Source organism: Neovison vison, chromosome 7 (genome assembly GCF_020171115.1).
Source record: "Neovison vison isolate M4711 chromosome 7, ASM_NN_V1, whole genome shotgun sequence".
In the NCBI taxonomy this organism is placed as follows: Eukaryota; Metazoa; Chordata; class Mammalia; order Carnivora; family Mustelidae; genus Neogale; species Neogale vison.
In genome coordinates this window covers 40,221,859-40,235,888 of record NC_058097.1, presented here as the reverse complement: position 1 = coordinate 40,235,888, position 14,030 = coordinate 40,221,859, and the positions used below count along the sequence as shown (strand labels likewise).

Genomic DNA, 14,030 nt, shown 5'->3' with positions numbered 1-14,030 from the left:
TGTAAGAGTTTGATATTATTGAAATATCTGTTCACTACAGACTGATTAGCACATATCCCCCCACCCCTGAACCCTGCCATTATTTTGGTCAATGCAGAAAAAGTCCCATGGCTTCTAGAGCTCTATTTTGCGACTTTCTATTTTTGTTATTTTAGGCAAGAAATGAGCAGGTAAAATGCCTATTTAGAAATTAATTACCTCCTGGGAAGAAAATCTGTAAAGGTGTTATAAGAAGGTTGCTTATAATTAAAAGTTGATGCCTCCTTGAACCAGAACATTTAGCACCAAGATTGACCACAAGGAGAAAACCAATTCCTAAGGGCTTCACGGTAAAGACCCGTTGCCACAAGGGCCGCAGTCCTCAGACATGGCCTTCAGCACCTGTAACTCCCCAGGAGGTGGGCGCACCCCATCTTACCCTGCGGGAGCTGGCTGTCCTCTTCACATTCTTCCCAGTGATCGAAATCAAAAGCCACATTAGGATTCTGTTCAAAAGAACAGGTGACATTTAATACAGAGTAAGTCATGCTCAGGCCACTGAGACTAGTCACGGTTCATTTCCACTCACTTTCTGTTTGAGTAAGCCACACCAAGGTCCCCTGGTCTCTTTTGCAAGAGTGATCACAGGCTCCTCATTCACGATCGTGCATTTGCAGGCATCTTTTGCTATGTTGGCCTGCAGCTCCATGTCAGCCAAGTAAAACTTCTCTCCTGCCCAGCCACTAGGTGTACAGGGAGAAAAGCCAGTCTTTTACCATGTTCAAAGTGATTTCCGATTTCACTCTAAAAGACATAAACAAACCTACCTGAAAACAACTCTATCCTGGAAATATTTACATTTGTAATCTCTTACATTCCTTATTCTTATCTTCAGGATGACCACATCATCTTTCTGGAACCACTTTATCTGTGGGTGGAAGCTAGGAGAGAAGACAATGGCTTACATGGGCACACGATTCACTCACTAGGCATGGAGGGAAGCTGACCTCGGCCATTGCGGGGATGTACCTTTTCAGAGGCTCTGTGGTTCTGGGAAGGGAAGAATCGCTCGTGTTTTCAGGTAAAGTTTCTGGGCAGAGAGTCAAACATGCCAGTAAATTACTTACATGTGACCATATACTCCACGTACCTATCTGTACTTCTTGCACTTGATGCAGCTTTTAGCCAAGGAACAACTTACAAAGAGTGTCAATTTCCACGTATCCACTTGCAAAGAATAATTAGAAAAGATTAACATGCACCACATTTAGTAGAATTATAAAAAATGGGCTCTGACAAATACTATAATTAAACCATCAGGTAATTAAAGTTACTCTGAAACAGAGGGGCATCACCGCTGGCGGCCACCTTCACCCACGAGGCCCGGAGACAGCCCACCAGAGGGGAAGGAATCTGGTCGCCAGTCTATGCAAGGAACCAGCGCTGAACACGACGCTTCCCCCCACCCCAAAAAAACCCGCCATTTGAACTGCTCGGTCTGAAACCCCCGAATCTTCCATCTGAAGATGCAGCAAGAATGTTCATGGCAGCTTTAATCACAGTCAAAAACTGCAAACAGCCTCAGTGTCTACCAACAGGTGAACAGACAGATAACCTGTGGTGGGTTCTTATCACAGAACAGCGCTCAACGGGGAGAAGGTACAGAAGGAACCACCACTCCTTGGAATCCTGCATGAATCTCCCAGACAACGCCGAGGGGGAGAGGCCTCCAGAGCGTCCACCCCGGGCTTCTGACTCAGCAGAACTCTTCCGAACTGATGGCGGTGGACGTCACGACTGGTCCCGGGGAAGGGTTTCAGGAGGGGAAGATGCGGGCGGGAGAGTCCTGGGCTGTGGGAATGTTCAGCCGCCTCAGCTGGGGGCAGTCAGTGGCCATGGGTACACACGTAATTGTGACGGGCTGTGTGCGCTTCCCTGCATGAACATTACAATGAACTAAACGGGGAAAGCTATTAAAAAAATTTTGGAAGCGGAATTGTCAATAATAGATACCAGTTTATGTCCCTTTCTATAGAATTCATCTAAAAGTAGAAAGCCTCAATACTGGAAAACTTCCAAGCTTTCATGATTTTAAGTGAGCCACTTTTTAAAAAAGATTTTATTTATTTGTCAGAGAGAAAGAGAGAGCATGCACAAGCAGGGGGAGCAGCAGGGGGAGAGGGAGAAGCAAGCTCTCCACTGAGCAGGGAGCATGATGCGGGGCTCGATCCCAGGACTCTGGGATCATGATCTGAGCTGAAGGCAGATGCTTAACCCACTGAGCCACCCAGGCGTCCCAAGCCATGTTTTTTTTAAAGATTTTTTTAAAAACTTCATTTGAGAGACAGAAAGCATGAGCGAGGGGGAGGGGCAGAGGAAGAGGGAAAAGCAGACTCCCTGCTTACCAGGAAGCCCTGACAAGGGGCTCGACCCCAGAACCCTGAGATCATGACCTAAGCCGAAGGCCCTAAGTGAGCCATGTACTCAATCACCAACCATGCTTTTGGTTTTCTGGCTTCGTCTCAGAGTCAGCCCCTCCTTCTGAGCCGCTGTCCTCTCGCTGTGGGCTCTGCAAACGAGCAGCATCTTCTGCTGGAGAAGGAGCGCTGGACAGGAAGAGGCGAAGGTTAACTCAGAGTCCAAGGGAAAGCAATCTCGGGCTCTCTAGGGGGCCCACCCGCCAAGAGGAGGAAGGCAGGCAGCAACCGTCAGACGTCAGACGGGCCCCGGGGTCCCGACTCTGCTCCTGGAGGCCGGGCAGGGCCACCCACTCTGCTCACTGCGGCGCCCCTCATGGCGAGTCTAGAGCAGATCATCGATACAGGCAGGCTGGTAAGTACATTAACTCGTTTACCAAAAAAGTTCCCTTTCAAATCCTTTAACTTCGAGAATAACCAGTCCTGTGACCCACTTCGAAATGGATAAAAGGGGAGAAGTAAAGGCATCTCTGTGCCCCTGCCTGAGCTCCTCAGTTCCTCCTCCCCAAAACACCCCCTTACTTCTAGAAACATTCTTTGCACAAAGAAGCACACAATGCCATCTGTGTCGAAAACATACACAGGCGCCATTTAAACACCCAGGAACCTACTCCATTCACTTCTCTGCTCCCTTGATTACACGTAACAACTAGAGATAGATCACTCCATATCAGTACTTAGAGGGTTGCTGCACTCTTTAAAAATAAAAAAAAAAATTGTTTTGAGCAGATAACCACTTTCATGTGGTTCAGTGTTTTGAAATAAATGAAAAGGTCTTTAAAAAAAAAAAATGACAAAGTCTTACACAGTGAAAAATCTCCCTCTAGTTCCTGTTCCCCAGCCACCCCACTGCCTTCTCATGGGCAACAACGTAATTCATTTTGTGTGCATCCTTTCGGAGAGGATTCAAGCCTAAAGGAGCAAGGCCACACAAACACGTGCACGTGTGTGGGCGTACACACACACACACACACACACACACGCACACACGCAGACGTACCCATACTTATGGTGTGGGGGGTGTGCATGGGTGTCCAAGGGGACTTCCACTCAACACACATGAAGCCTGTGAGCGGCACCCCACAAATGGTGAAGACCGCGTCTCGTGTTCCAACCACGCAGGCAGGGACCGGTCCCCCAGGCCCCGTCCTTCCCACGGTGCAGCCCCAGGCCCTCCAACCCCTTCTCTCTTCCCCACGGCTCTCTCTCCCCCACCACACCCTCGTCCACTGGGCTTCCGTCCTTCATCACACACTCCCCGAACAGTGACTCTCCTCCACTCCCAGCAAACGAGTCTTCCCCAACTGCTTTTCCTGAGCTCCAGGCTTATGCTTTCCATCATCCTTCAATGTGACGTGTCCCAAACCAACTTATGATCTCCTTCTCCCATACCAGCACTGTGACACCGTCCACGATGCCAAAACCCTCCTGCCCAGGGCTCTGCAATCCCAGCCCCACCGTCTGTCAGTCACCAAGCCCCGGTGGCTTCCAGAGCTTTCCCGTCCCCAGGATCTGTCCTCTTCCCCAGCCTGCTGGAAGAACGGCGCCTTTCTCCTCGTTCTGATCCCGACCACCACCGCAGCTCCCCAATCCCACTCCTGAACCGGAGTCTCTGATCTGTAGCACCTCGTGCGCGGTCCTCTGCTCGCCCACCTTGTGCGTGTGCCCACCAGGGACAGGCTGTTGCACACACGCAAAACCGAGTGTGCAGAGGGCCGGTGCAGAACGGAGCCGGGGCTCAGGTACAGCTGCCGTGCTTCACAGAACTGACCAAGCCTCATGGTCATCAAAGCTTCTGAACCCTAATGACATCTTTGTTTTTAAAAGAGTAGCTTATAAACAAGCATGCAGCAATTTTTGTTTCCTGAAAATGTGTAGAAAGGGACATGTCTCCTAATCCCACAGGCATCCAAATTCATTAAGATAAAAATTAACTTCACACTGAAGTATTTTAACCTTTGCCATGTTCTTTGAAACTCTGCTGTGCTCATCAGTCCCCGGAGGCCCCAGGCTGACCCCGTGCCCGGCTAGCCATGCTCACTGGTCGGGCCCCCTGGTGACGTCCGGCAGGCCCCTGGCTCCCTGCTCCGAGCCAGCCCCTCTCCTGCAGCCTGAGTGTCTGCCCTCCCTGGGCTCGTCTTCCGCCGCCACTGCCGCTCCTTCCCAGGCTCCCCTTGGGGCTCCCCACACTGGATCCCTGGGGCTCAGCCCTCGGACTTTGACACTCACTCCTTCGAGCTCTCATCCAGGTCCGGGCTGTCAGGACCCAGAGCTGCCAGCGGCCGCCCTGAGACCACAACACCCCCAGAAGCGCATTCGGAAACCAGCTACTTCTCGCCACCTCCACGAAGCTGCCCCGGCCCGAGCCACCGGCACCACGTCCTGAACTCCTGGCACAGCCTTTGTCCCCCATCCCAGCCTCTTCTCAACACGGTAGCCAAGGATCTTCTGACGAAATTATTCCTCTGCTCAATACCTCCTCATGGCACAAACCCAGTGCTTGCAGATGGCCACAGGGTCCCCCAGGCTCCCAGGCGGGACAGCTCTGAGCCCCGCACCCACGGTTCTCCCCGCCTTTCTGCGCTCGTCCCAGCACCTCGCTTCCCGTTCCCGTCATCAAGGGGTAACTGAGTCTGCTCTGTGACCACTTTGCGGGGTTGCTTTTCCAGTGACTCTCAGGCTCTCCCACGTCTGGCTTGTGGAAGCGTGGACGGGGACAGCCGACGGGGATCGCTACCCGGCGTCAGTCTGATGAGGGCTCCGCGAGGCAGTGGGCGCCCGGGACGCACAGGGGAGCCCGTCGTCAGGGCCGCCCGGAGCGGCCCAGAGCTGTGGCACGTTCGCACGGCAGATCTCACGCGGCAGTTACGATCCACAGCCACAGGCGCAGCCCGGGACAGCTTCACCAACTGCGCTGAACTCAGGAAGCCGGAGAGAAGAGCGGCTGCTGCACTCCCTCAAAGCACAACCCGGGAAGAGGAGCACGCTCCGGCCGCCGTGAAGGCAGCCCTCGGGGAGGGAGCGGCCGGCAGTGGGGCGAGCGCGCATCCTCCCCACCCAGGGTCGGCCTCTGTGCTCAGAACACGCACCGGACCACACTCACTACACAGTGCTTTCCTGTGCATCCGTCAGCAGTGAACGAAAACTTAGTCTGTAAGAGAGACGGGTGCAACAACACACTCGGGGCTGGTTTTACAATATTCCGTCCAAACCAGAACTGTGCATGGGAGGATGGATGAAAATCAGCTTCCCCGAATCTGAGAAATGACGGACGCTCAGGGACGGAAACATGAAAACTCAGGAACCTATTCAACTTCCGGAAACAACAACAAAAAAGTCTCTCAGCTCCTGAGCTCTGGTCCCACAAAATGGCACTTCCAAAAGGGAGACAAAAACTCACTCACAGGGCCTGGCTCGGGCCTTCTTCACCGGGCGGCATCTTAGCTCCCTCACGGAACGTCTTCAGCTGTTCTATGTGCTCGGAGTTGTCGATGCCCATTCCCATCGACAGAATTTCAGTACGAACGTTATAATCAATAACAGAGGTCTTCAAATTGGAAAGTTTTGTAATGTGCACCTTGAATCAAAGAGAAAGTCCATTTGCAGCAATCAGACTTTGAACTTTCAAATCAATGGAAAATGCACTCATATGACCTCTCGACCTCACGGTGTCACACTGGGCGCATGTGGGCTCCCCCTGCGGCTTCCCGCTGATTTCCTGAGGTAACATGTGAGATTCCTCCGGAGCCCACTCCCACACTGCCGAGGTATGATGCGGGCTGGAGCTGGCGGCCTCCAAAAATCCCTAGACCTCTCTTAACAAGGTCCCTAAGGCTCAGAAACGTCAATGGCCAGGAGAGGCCTACACCACAGCCCTAAATCCCACGTTCTCTCCGGTTTCCTCCACTGGTTATTCTGCAACCAAAATATTCTCATCCTTCTTAATTTACACAAAATAGGAGGTTCTACAACACTGCGATTCCCCCTGGTGGGAGGTGCAGACCCAGGACTGGGCATCCCTTTCACGGCAGCAGGAGGGGACCCAGGCCGAGACCAGCCGGAGTACCTTCCTAAGTGAACCCCGGGAATGTGTGCCCATCTGGGAATGGCAGGAGAGCTTTTCTCCACTCAAACTGAGGGCCGAGCAGTCTGGGGGTCCGTCTCCCCCGTACTGTGCCATCGACGCCACTACTCTAAATGCAATGCCAATGAATTTCTTTTTATGCTTATTTTCTGAGCTATTATATTAGAAAATCTCTTAATAGAGCTTCCATTTTTGGTGCACCTGGGGGGCTCAGCTGGCTAAGCATCTTCCCTCAGCTCAGTTTCCACTTTTTTTCCTCCAATAGAGAACAAGAATATTGGCTATTATATAAACCAAGACCCCAAATCTTCATTTGACCTGTATTGGCAATCTTTATCTTCTCCATTAAAAATCATTCTCTCTTCTACACTCAAGTCTTACACCCAAACTCCTCTTTGTAAGTGTTAAGGCTTTTCCAATTTCATCAAAATAACTTTCAGCAAAACAACTTTATGAACTGATCTCTTTTTTAAATTTTTAAAATTTTTTATTTTTTGAAGATTTTATTTATTTATTTGACAGACAGAGATCACAAGTAGGCAGAGAGAGAAAGGAGGAAGCAGGTTCCCTACCAAGCAGAGAGCCCTGATGCGGGGCTCGATCCCAGGACCCTGGGATCATGACCTGAGCTGAAGGCAGAGGCTTTAACCCATTGAACCACCCAGGCGCCCCTGAATGATCTCTTTCAAATGTTATGAACACTGATTAAGATTTAAGTCCAATGGAGCAGAACTTTGGCTTGAAAAGTGGATTCTTGGGGTGCGAGCAGCCAGAGAGGGGGATGAGCGGAGCCCCCACTGACACACATCCCGGTCTGGCACTCAGCCCTGGCGGCCCTACACCAGCTCCTCGAGGTCAGAGTTTCTGTTCAGAGAGACTCCGAGTCCCACACAGGACCTCGCACACAGCAGATGCTCAATAGATATTTGGTACAGGAACAAGGCGGACACGGTAAACTAACAAAACTGAGCTCCGAAAGCCCAAGGACTGGCGTCCTTGATGTGACTGATCCCACGCAGGGACCCCGTTCTGACACAGGCCTTCCCCAGCGGTGTGGACAGGGACGGTGACACTGTTTTAGCGGTGGACAACCAACACTTGAAAGAACGTGGAACAGAACGGTGCGCATCAGAGACTGTTGTATGTAACAAGGGGAGTTTCACGGAGCTTGTCTCCCTGGTTGGCTTACAAAGAAAGGACTCCCTTAAACAACAACAAAAAACCCTGCAACCAAGTTCATGACCCAAATAACATGGAAAAAAGCAACTCTCCCTAACACACAGCACGCCCCCAAAGCCTCCTTTATTTGAGGCAAACCATTATTCAAGTCACAAATTAGAATAATTTTAGGGGTCCATCCAAAACCAGATTTCTTTCAAGACAACCGCATACTCAGGGTGCCTGGGTGGCTCTGGTGGTTAAGCATCTGACTTCGGCTCAGGTCATAATCTCAGGATCCTGAGGTTGGGCCCCACTTTGGGCTCCCTGCTCAGCGGGAAGCCTGCTGCTCCCTCTACCCCTCCCCCATTCATGTGCCCCCTCTAAGTGAAAAAAATCTTTTTAGGAAATGAAAAAGAACTGCACACTCACCATTGGGTCGATCCACACCGTGTTCCCTAAAGCCAGTATCACTTTGGCATCATGCAATTTTCCAATTATTTTATGATGAATGTACCTAGTAACCTAGGAGAAAACCACTGAGATAATTTCTCGGAAGCCTGAGGAGAATACCTCATTCTGGTTATGCTGCAGAGTCTTGCAAAAATCGTTTCCATGCATTTTGCTTGAGCCTCACGCCCACCCCGGGAGGCAGGTCACAGAGGCCATCGTGCCGCTGCGTGGACATGGGACATGAACAGGGGAGCTGAGTAAGGACAGAGGCAGATGGCACCTCTGGACCCCCCCAAACTGGATGTTCCCCACTGAGGCCATGTGTCCTTGCTCTCCCCTGTGAACGGTCCACAAGTCCATCTTTGGAAGCTCACGGAGGCGGAAGAGACCCTGGGGCCGAGGGGCCCGGGCTTCCGTGTCCCCCATCCCCAGCCCTGGCTGCTCTCCTCTCCCGCAGGCCCATCTGCACTCGCATAAAGCAGACGGGAGGGAGCCGGCTGCCTCCATCCCTTGCACAGTCATGTGAAAGAACAGGCATGGGGAAAACCTGCCTCATTTCCAGAGGCCCCTTTTTAAGAAATACTTGTGGTGACTATCTTGACAGACCAGAGGTTTCCTGGAGACAAGAACCACAGCCTTCTTGCTTATGGCTACATTCCCAGAGCCCAGTGGCACCAGCCCACAGCGGACACTGTAAATACTTTGCAGAGGGAGAAAGAGCGCTACTGAGTAAGGAGTATGTTTACGACCCGCCAGCAGCAGTGCTGTGAGTTCATCCCGTATTGTGCAAACACTCACCTGTTCACTCCCTGGACCATGTCTGACCTTGTTTATTACCTTTCCTTTGCCAACTGCAATGGCTCACTTCACGTCCTACCGACCAGATTATCTGAAACGTAACCCTTCTTTGAAGGGTCAAGCACATCATCGGGAAGACGACTCATGGCTCTGCTGACCAGCGGGACCAGCTGTGTGGTCTGGGTCTCTGCCTGGCTGGTGAGCCACGTGAGTTCCCCCCAGGATGGCTCTTCCGTGTACCGTGAGTTCTCTCCACCTGCGGTGCCTCATCTGGTCTATGTGGGGACATTCTAGCCACACATCCTGAAGGGCCCAGAGGACATGCCCTTTCTGTGCTCTCTTCTCTTGCCCGCCTTCCCAACCCGAAGGAAATGACCTGGCCTCTGCTCCCCTTTGATGGGGTGTCCACTTGGTGCTCTCAAGCGGACAGATAACTCGTTTCATCGCGACGCGTATCTTAGGCGGACTCGAGGACTGTGTGCACTACCAAGGACGAGGCCACCTTACAAGGCTGAGAACACGAGGCAACTTACCCAAACTCAACACTCTAAATGAACCTCAATTCTGTGCATATTCTGAAAGTCAACAAAGTGCGAAAAGCCAAAAGAACTTACCTTTGGATTCCATTCTACTTCATTGTCCGCAGGTTTCACTCTGCAAACAATAAACTCCACCGCCTGGGGGGGCAGAGTGTGGAAGTGTTCCGGGAGATGCAGCAGTTGGCCTCTCGTGACGAGTCCGGTCCGGCCTTCATCTATGAACTTCACCAGGACGTTGTCCGCAGCCCAGGTGTCTTCTTTTTGGCTCATCTCCAGCACCTCCACCCTGGAGGACACCCGTGGCTTCAGTGTCCCAGAGATCCCAGAGGAAAATCGTCCTCGCCTCCGCCTACTCATTAGAGAAGACTCTAAACCGCAAGGTTCTTTCCCGTGGGGAATAAAAATAAAAATGAGCTGGAGCCCTCAAGGACACTCCGAAGGGCTTGCTTAGTTCAAGTACAGAGAAGTATAAAAAATGCACAGGACTTTTGACTAGAGAATATCCCTTTATCGGACAACACAATGAAAATCAACTCAGTCTAGTGAAGTCTCCACCTTTCTCCGAGGCTCCCCGGAGCGCAGCCAGGAGTGGCAGGGGAGGGGGTGAGCAGGCCGAGGCAGGCTGCCCGGCGGAGCCCATGCCGCACAGCCCATGTCACCCCACGGCAACTCAGCCTGCTCTGCTGTAAGAGGGACCTGTTTCACGGGAATCCCGGGAGCGCGAGGGGAGGTGGAGGCGTGCACAGAGGCAGCAGAGGGACGGCTCCAGAACCACCCCGCCTTCTGCGCTCTGTGCTCAGGAGCCCAGGGTCGGACAAGTCTCGGCTGCAGAACTGTGCCAGGAAGCTGGGCGGGGGGCGGGAAGCACCACTGCCACCCCCCCCCAGGGTGTCCGTGCATACCGGGGCAGACAGACACAGACGCAAACAGGGATTCGATACCACATAAAGTTGCCCACACTTCAGAGCTCTTAGAGATGAAATACATAGACCTTTTACCTGTGAAATAGTGTTTTTTCTGCTAATCCATATAATCCAAGTTTCTCCACCTTTTCAACAGTCATTTTGTTGCTGTTACCCTTAAAATACTCATTCATTTCAGCACTAAGACTTGCATAAAGATCCATCTGTTTGTCAACTATACGACCAAAGTAATGTGTTGCATTCAAAATATAAAAGGGTATTATCTGAAAAATAATCAACAAATATATTCAGAAAATAAACTCAATCTAAACTGAAAAGCTATCTGCAGAAATCAGCCCTTGGCCTGAGAGCCCAAAGCACACCACCAGGGATGGAAACATGAACCAGGAAGCTAGCCGACCCATATGACCACCTTCCTGTACCCACAGAGGACGTGGTTTCCCTTTAAATCTAAGGGAAGACTTATTAATCTTATTATAAACTATAAATGCTTCTTTGTTTACTCCCTAACTGCACTTAATAAAAATCGTTCATAAATAGCATTCCTGTCTGATCTTTGTCCCCGTAACACGCAGTATTTCCTGCGAGAGGTGCCAGGGTGCGAGATGGGCCGCAGCCAGCACGCGGTCAGGGAAGACAGCTCTTCACAGTCAAGTGTGCGCAGGGCGACTGGTGTTTGAGGGGCAACATCGCTGTGCTCATGTGTTAACAAGAGCTCGGAGAAGGCATTTCTGCATGAAGGTGGGGAGTGGTGAGCTGCCCTAGCAGAGGCCAGGACAGAGCAGTCACCTGCTGGGAGGGCGGAGGGGGCAGTGCTGTCTGGGAAGCAAGCAGGCCAGGAGGCAAGGGTGAGGTCACCATTTGTGATCAGTCTCGCAGGCTGACACCCCCTAGCCCTCCTCTGTGCCACCCTCGAGCCCCCCTGCTTGCCGTTCCCCACTCTCACTGCCAACAAGCCCTGCCCTGTGCCACAACACACCATGTTAACGCCTACCTCAGGGACTCGCTGCTTCCTCTCCCTGCAACAGAAGACCCAGGTCTTCCATGGCTGGATCCTTATCTTCTGGCCCTCAGGGCAGCTGACACCTCAGAGATGCCTCCCTGCCCATAATCCCTAAAGGCTCCCTGGTACTTTGCTGCTGCATTTTACCTTCTCTAGAGCACCTGTCACCATCTTTTCCACTCACTATCCCAGAATAAAAACCCAAAATGTGCCCAGAAAACTCCTGGTCCTGGAAAGACGGGACAGTCCCTTTCCGGCCATAACCGCCCCCTGCACCCCACCTGTTTTGACTTCACTCTCACAAGCCATCCTGTATATAACTAATTCACTCTGTTACAGTCACAGGATACAAGACACGGACCCAAAATCAACTGCATTTTTAAACAATCAGAAAATTCAAAGTTCAAAGAAAAGTAACATAGCATCTAAAAACATGAAAGGCTAGGAATAAACTTGACATGGTAAGGACAAGATCGGTCTACTGGAAAGTAGAACACATTGCTTAGAAAAATTAAAGGTGACCTAGATACAAAATGACAGGTATACCATGTTAATGGACAAGACTCAGTATTGTTAAAATGTCAGTTTTTCCATATTAAACTATAGACTCAATGCAATGCCACTCAAAATCTCATCAGGCTTCTAAATACAAACTAGCAAGCTGATTCTAAAATTTTCTATGGATATGCAAAGGAATAGTCAGTCAGAAGGATATTGAAGAGGATGGGCCAATTGGAAGCCGTCCCTACCAGTCTCCAGGATTACTTATAAAGCTACAGCACTTAAGCCAATGTGTACCCCATAAGGGTAGACAAAAAGACCAAGAACTAGAATGAAGAATTCAGAATTTACAAATATGGTGTCTTGGGGCGCCTGGGTGGCTAAGTGGGTTAAAGCCTCTGCCTTCGGCTCAGGTCATGATCCCAGGGTCCTGGGATCGAGCCTGCATCGGGCTCTCTGCTCGGCAGGGAGCCTGCTTCGTCCTCTCTCTCTGCCTGCCTCTCTGCCTACTTGTGATCTCTCTCTCTGTCAAATAAATAAATAAAATCTTTAAAAAAAAAAAAAACAAATATGGTGTCTTAATTTATGTCAAAGGTGCCAAGGTAATTAAGGGGGAAATAAAGGTCTTTACAACAGATGGAGCTGGAGCAACCAAGTATCCATAAGGAAAAAACTTTCTCCTTACACACACAAATTAATTTGAGATAGATCATAGACCTAAATGCAAAACCATAAAACTTTTAGAATAAAAAAATAGGGAAGAATCTTTGCAACCTTAGGTAGGCAAAGATTTCTTACGGCATGAAAAGCACAAAACAAAGACGATGATGACTTCATCAAAATTAAAAACTTTTGCTTTTCAACTGAGGGAAAATATTTGCAATAGATCTGACAAAGCATATCCATAATCTACAAAGAACTGTTAAAACTCAACAAAACAACCCAAATTAAAAGCTGGGCAGGAACTATAAAACAGAGTTTATAATGCAGATACAAAGGGTTAAACAAGCTGTGAAAAGAGGCCCAAGATTCCTTATCATCAGAGAAATGCAAATAAACATCCCTGCAAATGCTACAGGGTGGCAAAAAGTAAGGACCGAGAATATCACATGTTGAGAACGTGGACCTCCGGAACTCTTGTATGCAGTACAGGGGAGAATGTAAAATGGCACAAACAGTTGGGTGGATTCTTAGATGCACATGCACACACACACACACTCTCCCTCTCTCTCTCTCTTCGACACAGCATTTCCACTACATCTCACCCAAGAGAAATGAAGCCGTAGGTCGAAAAAGACTTGTAACACAAGACATTCAGAGCGGCCAGAAACTGCAAACAACCCAAATGTCCATCCACTTGCAAACAGACAGCCAAACACAGCAGATGCACGTAAGGGGATCCTGCTCAACACAAGAAAGACAATACAGGTGAGTAACAGAAATCAGACTCAAACAACGACATACTGTATGATTCCGTTAATATGAAAATCTAGTAGACAAAGCTCTAGTGGCAGAAAGCAGGTCCAGTGGCTGCTGGGAGTGGGGGCTGGGATGAGGACTGACCACAAGGGACCAGGAGACACCTTTCTGGGGTCATGAAAATGTTCGTATCTTCCTTGTGGTGGTTACATGATTGTATGTATTTACCAAAACTCAACAAATTATACACTTCTAAATAGTGATTTTTATTGTATGCAAACTGTACCTCAACACAGCCAATCAGAAGTGGAGGTCTGATTTGACAGGGTCTGGGACGATGGCCGCGGTGAAGTGTCACATGTTTTGACTCTCTCTGAATCTCCAAAGACAAAGCAATGAGATGGTAAAACCAAACACCAGGGGTGCCTAGGTGGCTCAGTGGGTTAAACCATTGCCTTTGGCTCAGGTCATGATGTTAGGGTCCTAGGATCAAGCCCAGTATCGGGCTCTCTGCTCAGTAGGGAGACTGCTTCCCATTCCCCTCTGCTTGCCTCTTTGCCTCCTTGTGATTTCTGTCAAATAAATAAATAAAATCTTAAACAACAACAACAACAAAAACCCCCAAACACCAGGGATATACTCTGCAATGGAACTGACAAAATTACCCACAGATGGGGAGCCTGGGTGGCTCAGTGG

General features: G+C 50.1%; 1 protein-coding gene across 1 annotated transcript in view; it reads right to left on the bottom strand.

The window, feature by feature from the left end:
• Nucleotides 1–14,030, bottom strand: part of TDRD12 (tudor domain containing 12) — a 55,032-nt gene that overhangs the window by 1,881 nt on the left and 39,121 nt on the right. The window contains exons 22-30 of the mRNA XM_044256258.1: nucleotides 10,487–10,674; nucleotides 9,564–9,774; nucleotides 8,131–8,223; nucleotides 5,861–6,033; nucleotides 2,476–2,585; nucleotides 1,009–1,069; nucleotides 807–920; nucleotides 569–722; nucleotides 419–485 (exon numbers count right to left, since the gene is read on the bottom strand). Coding sequence (XP_044112193.1) covers nucleotides 419–485; nucleotides 569–722; nucleotides 807–920; nucleotides 1,009–1,069; nucleotides 2,476–2,585; nucleotides 5,861–6,033; nucleotides 8,131–8,223; nucleotides 9,564–9,774; nucleotides 10,487–10,674 — 1,171 coding nt within the window. The remainder of the gene's footprint in view (nucleotides 1–418; nucleotides 486–568; nucleotides 723–806; nucleotides 921–1,008; nucleotides 1,070–2,475; nucleotides 2,586–5,860; nucleotides 6,034–8,130; nucleotides 8,224–9,563; nucleotides 9,775–10,486; nucleotides 10,675–14,030) is intronic.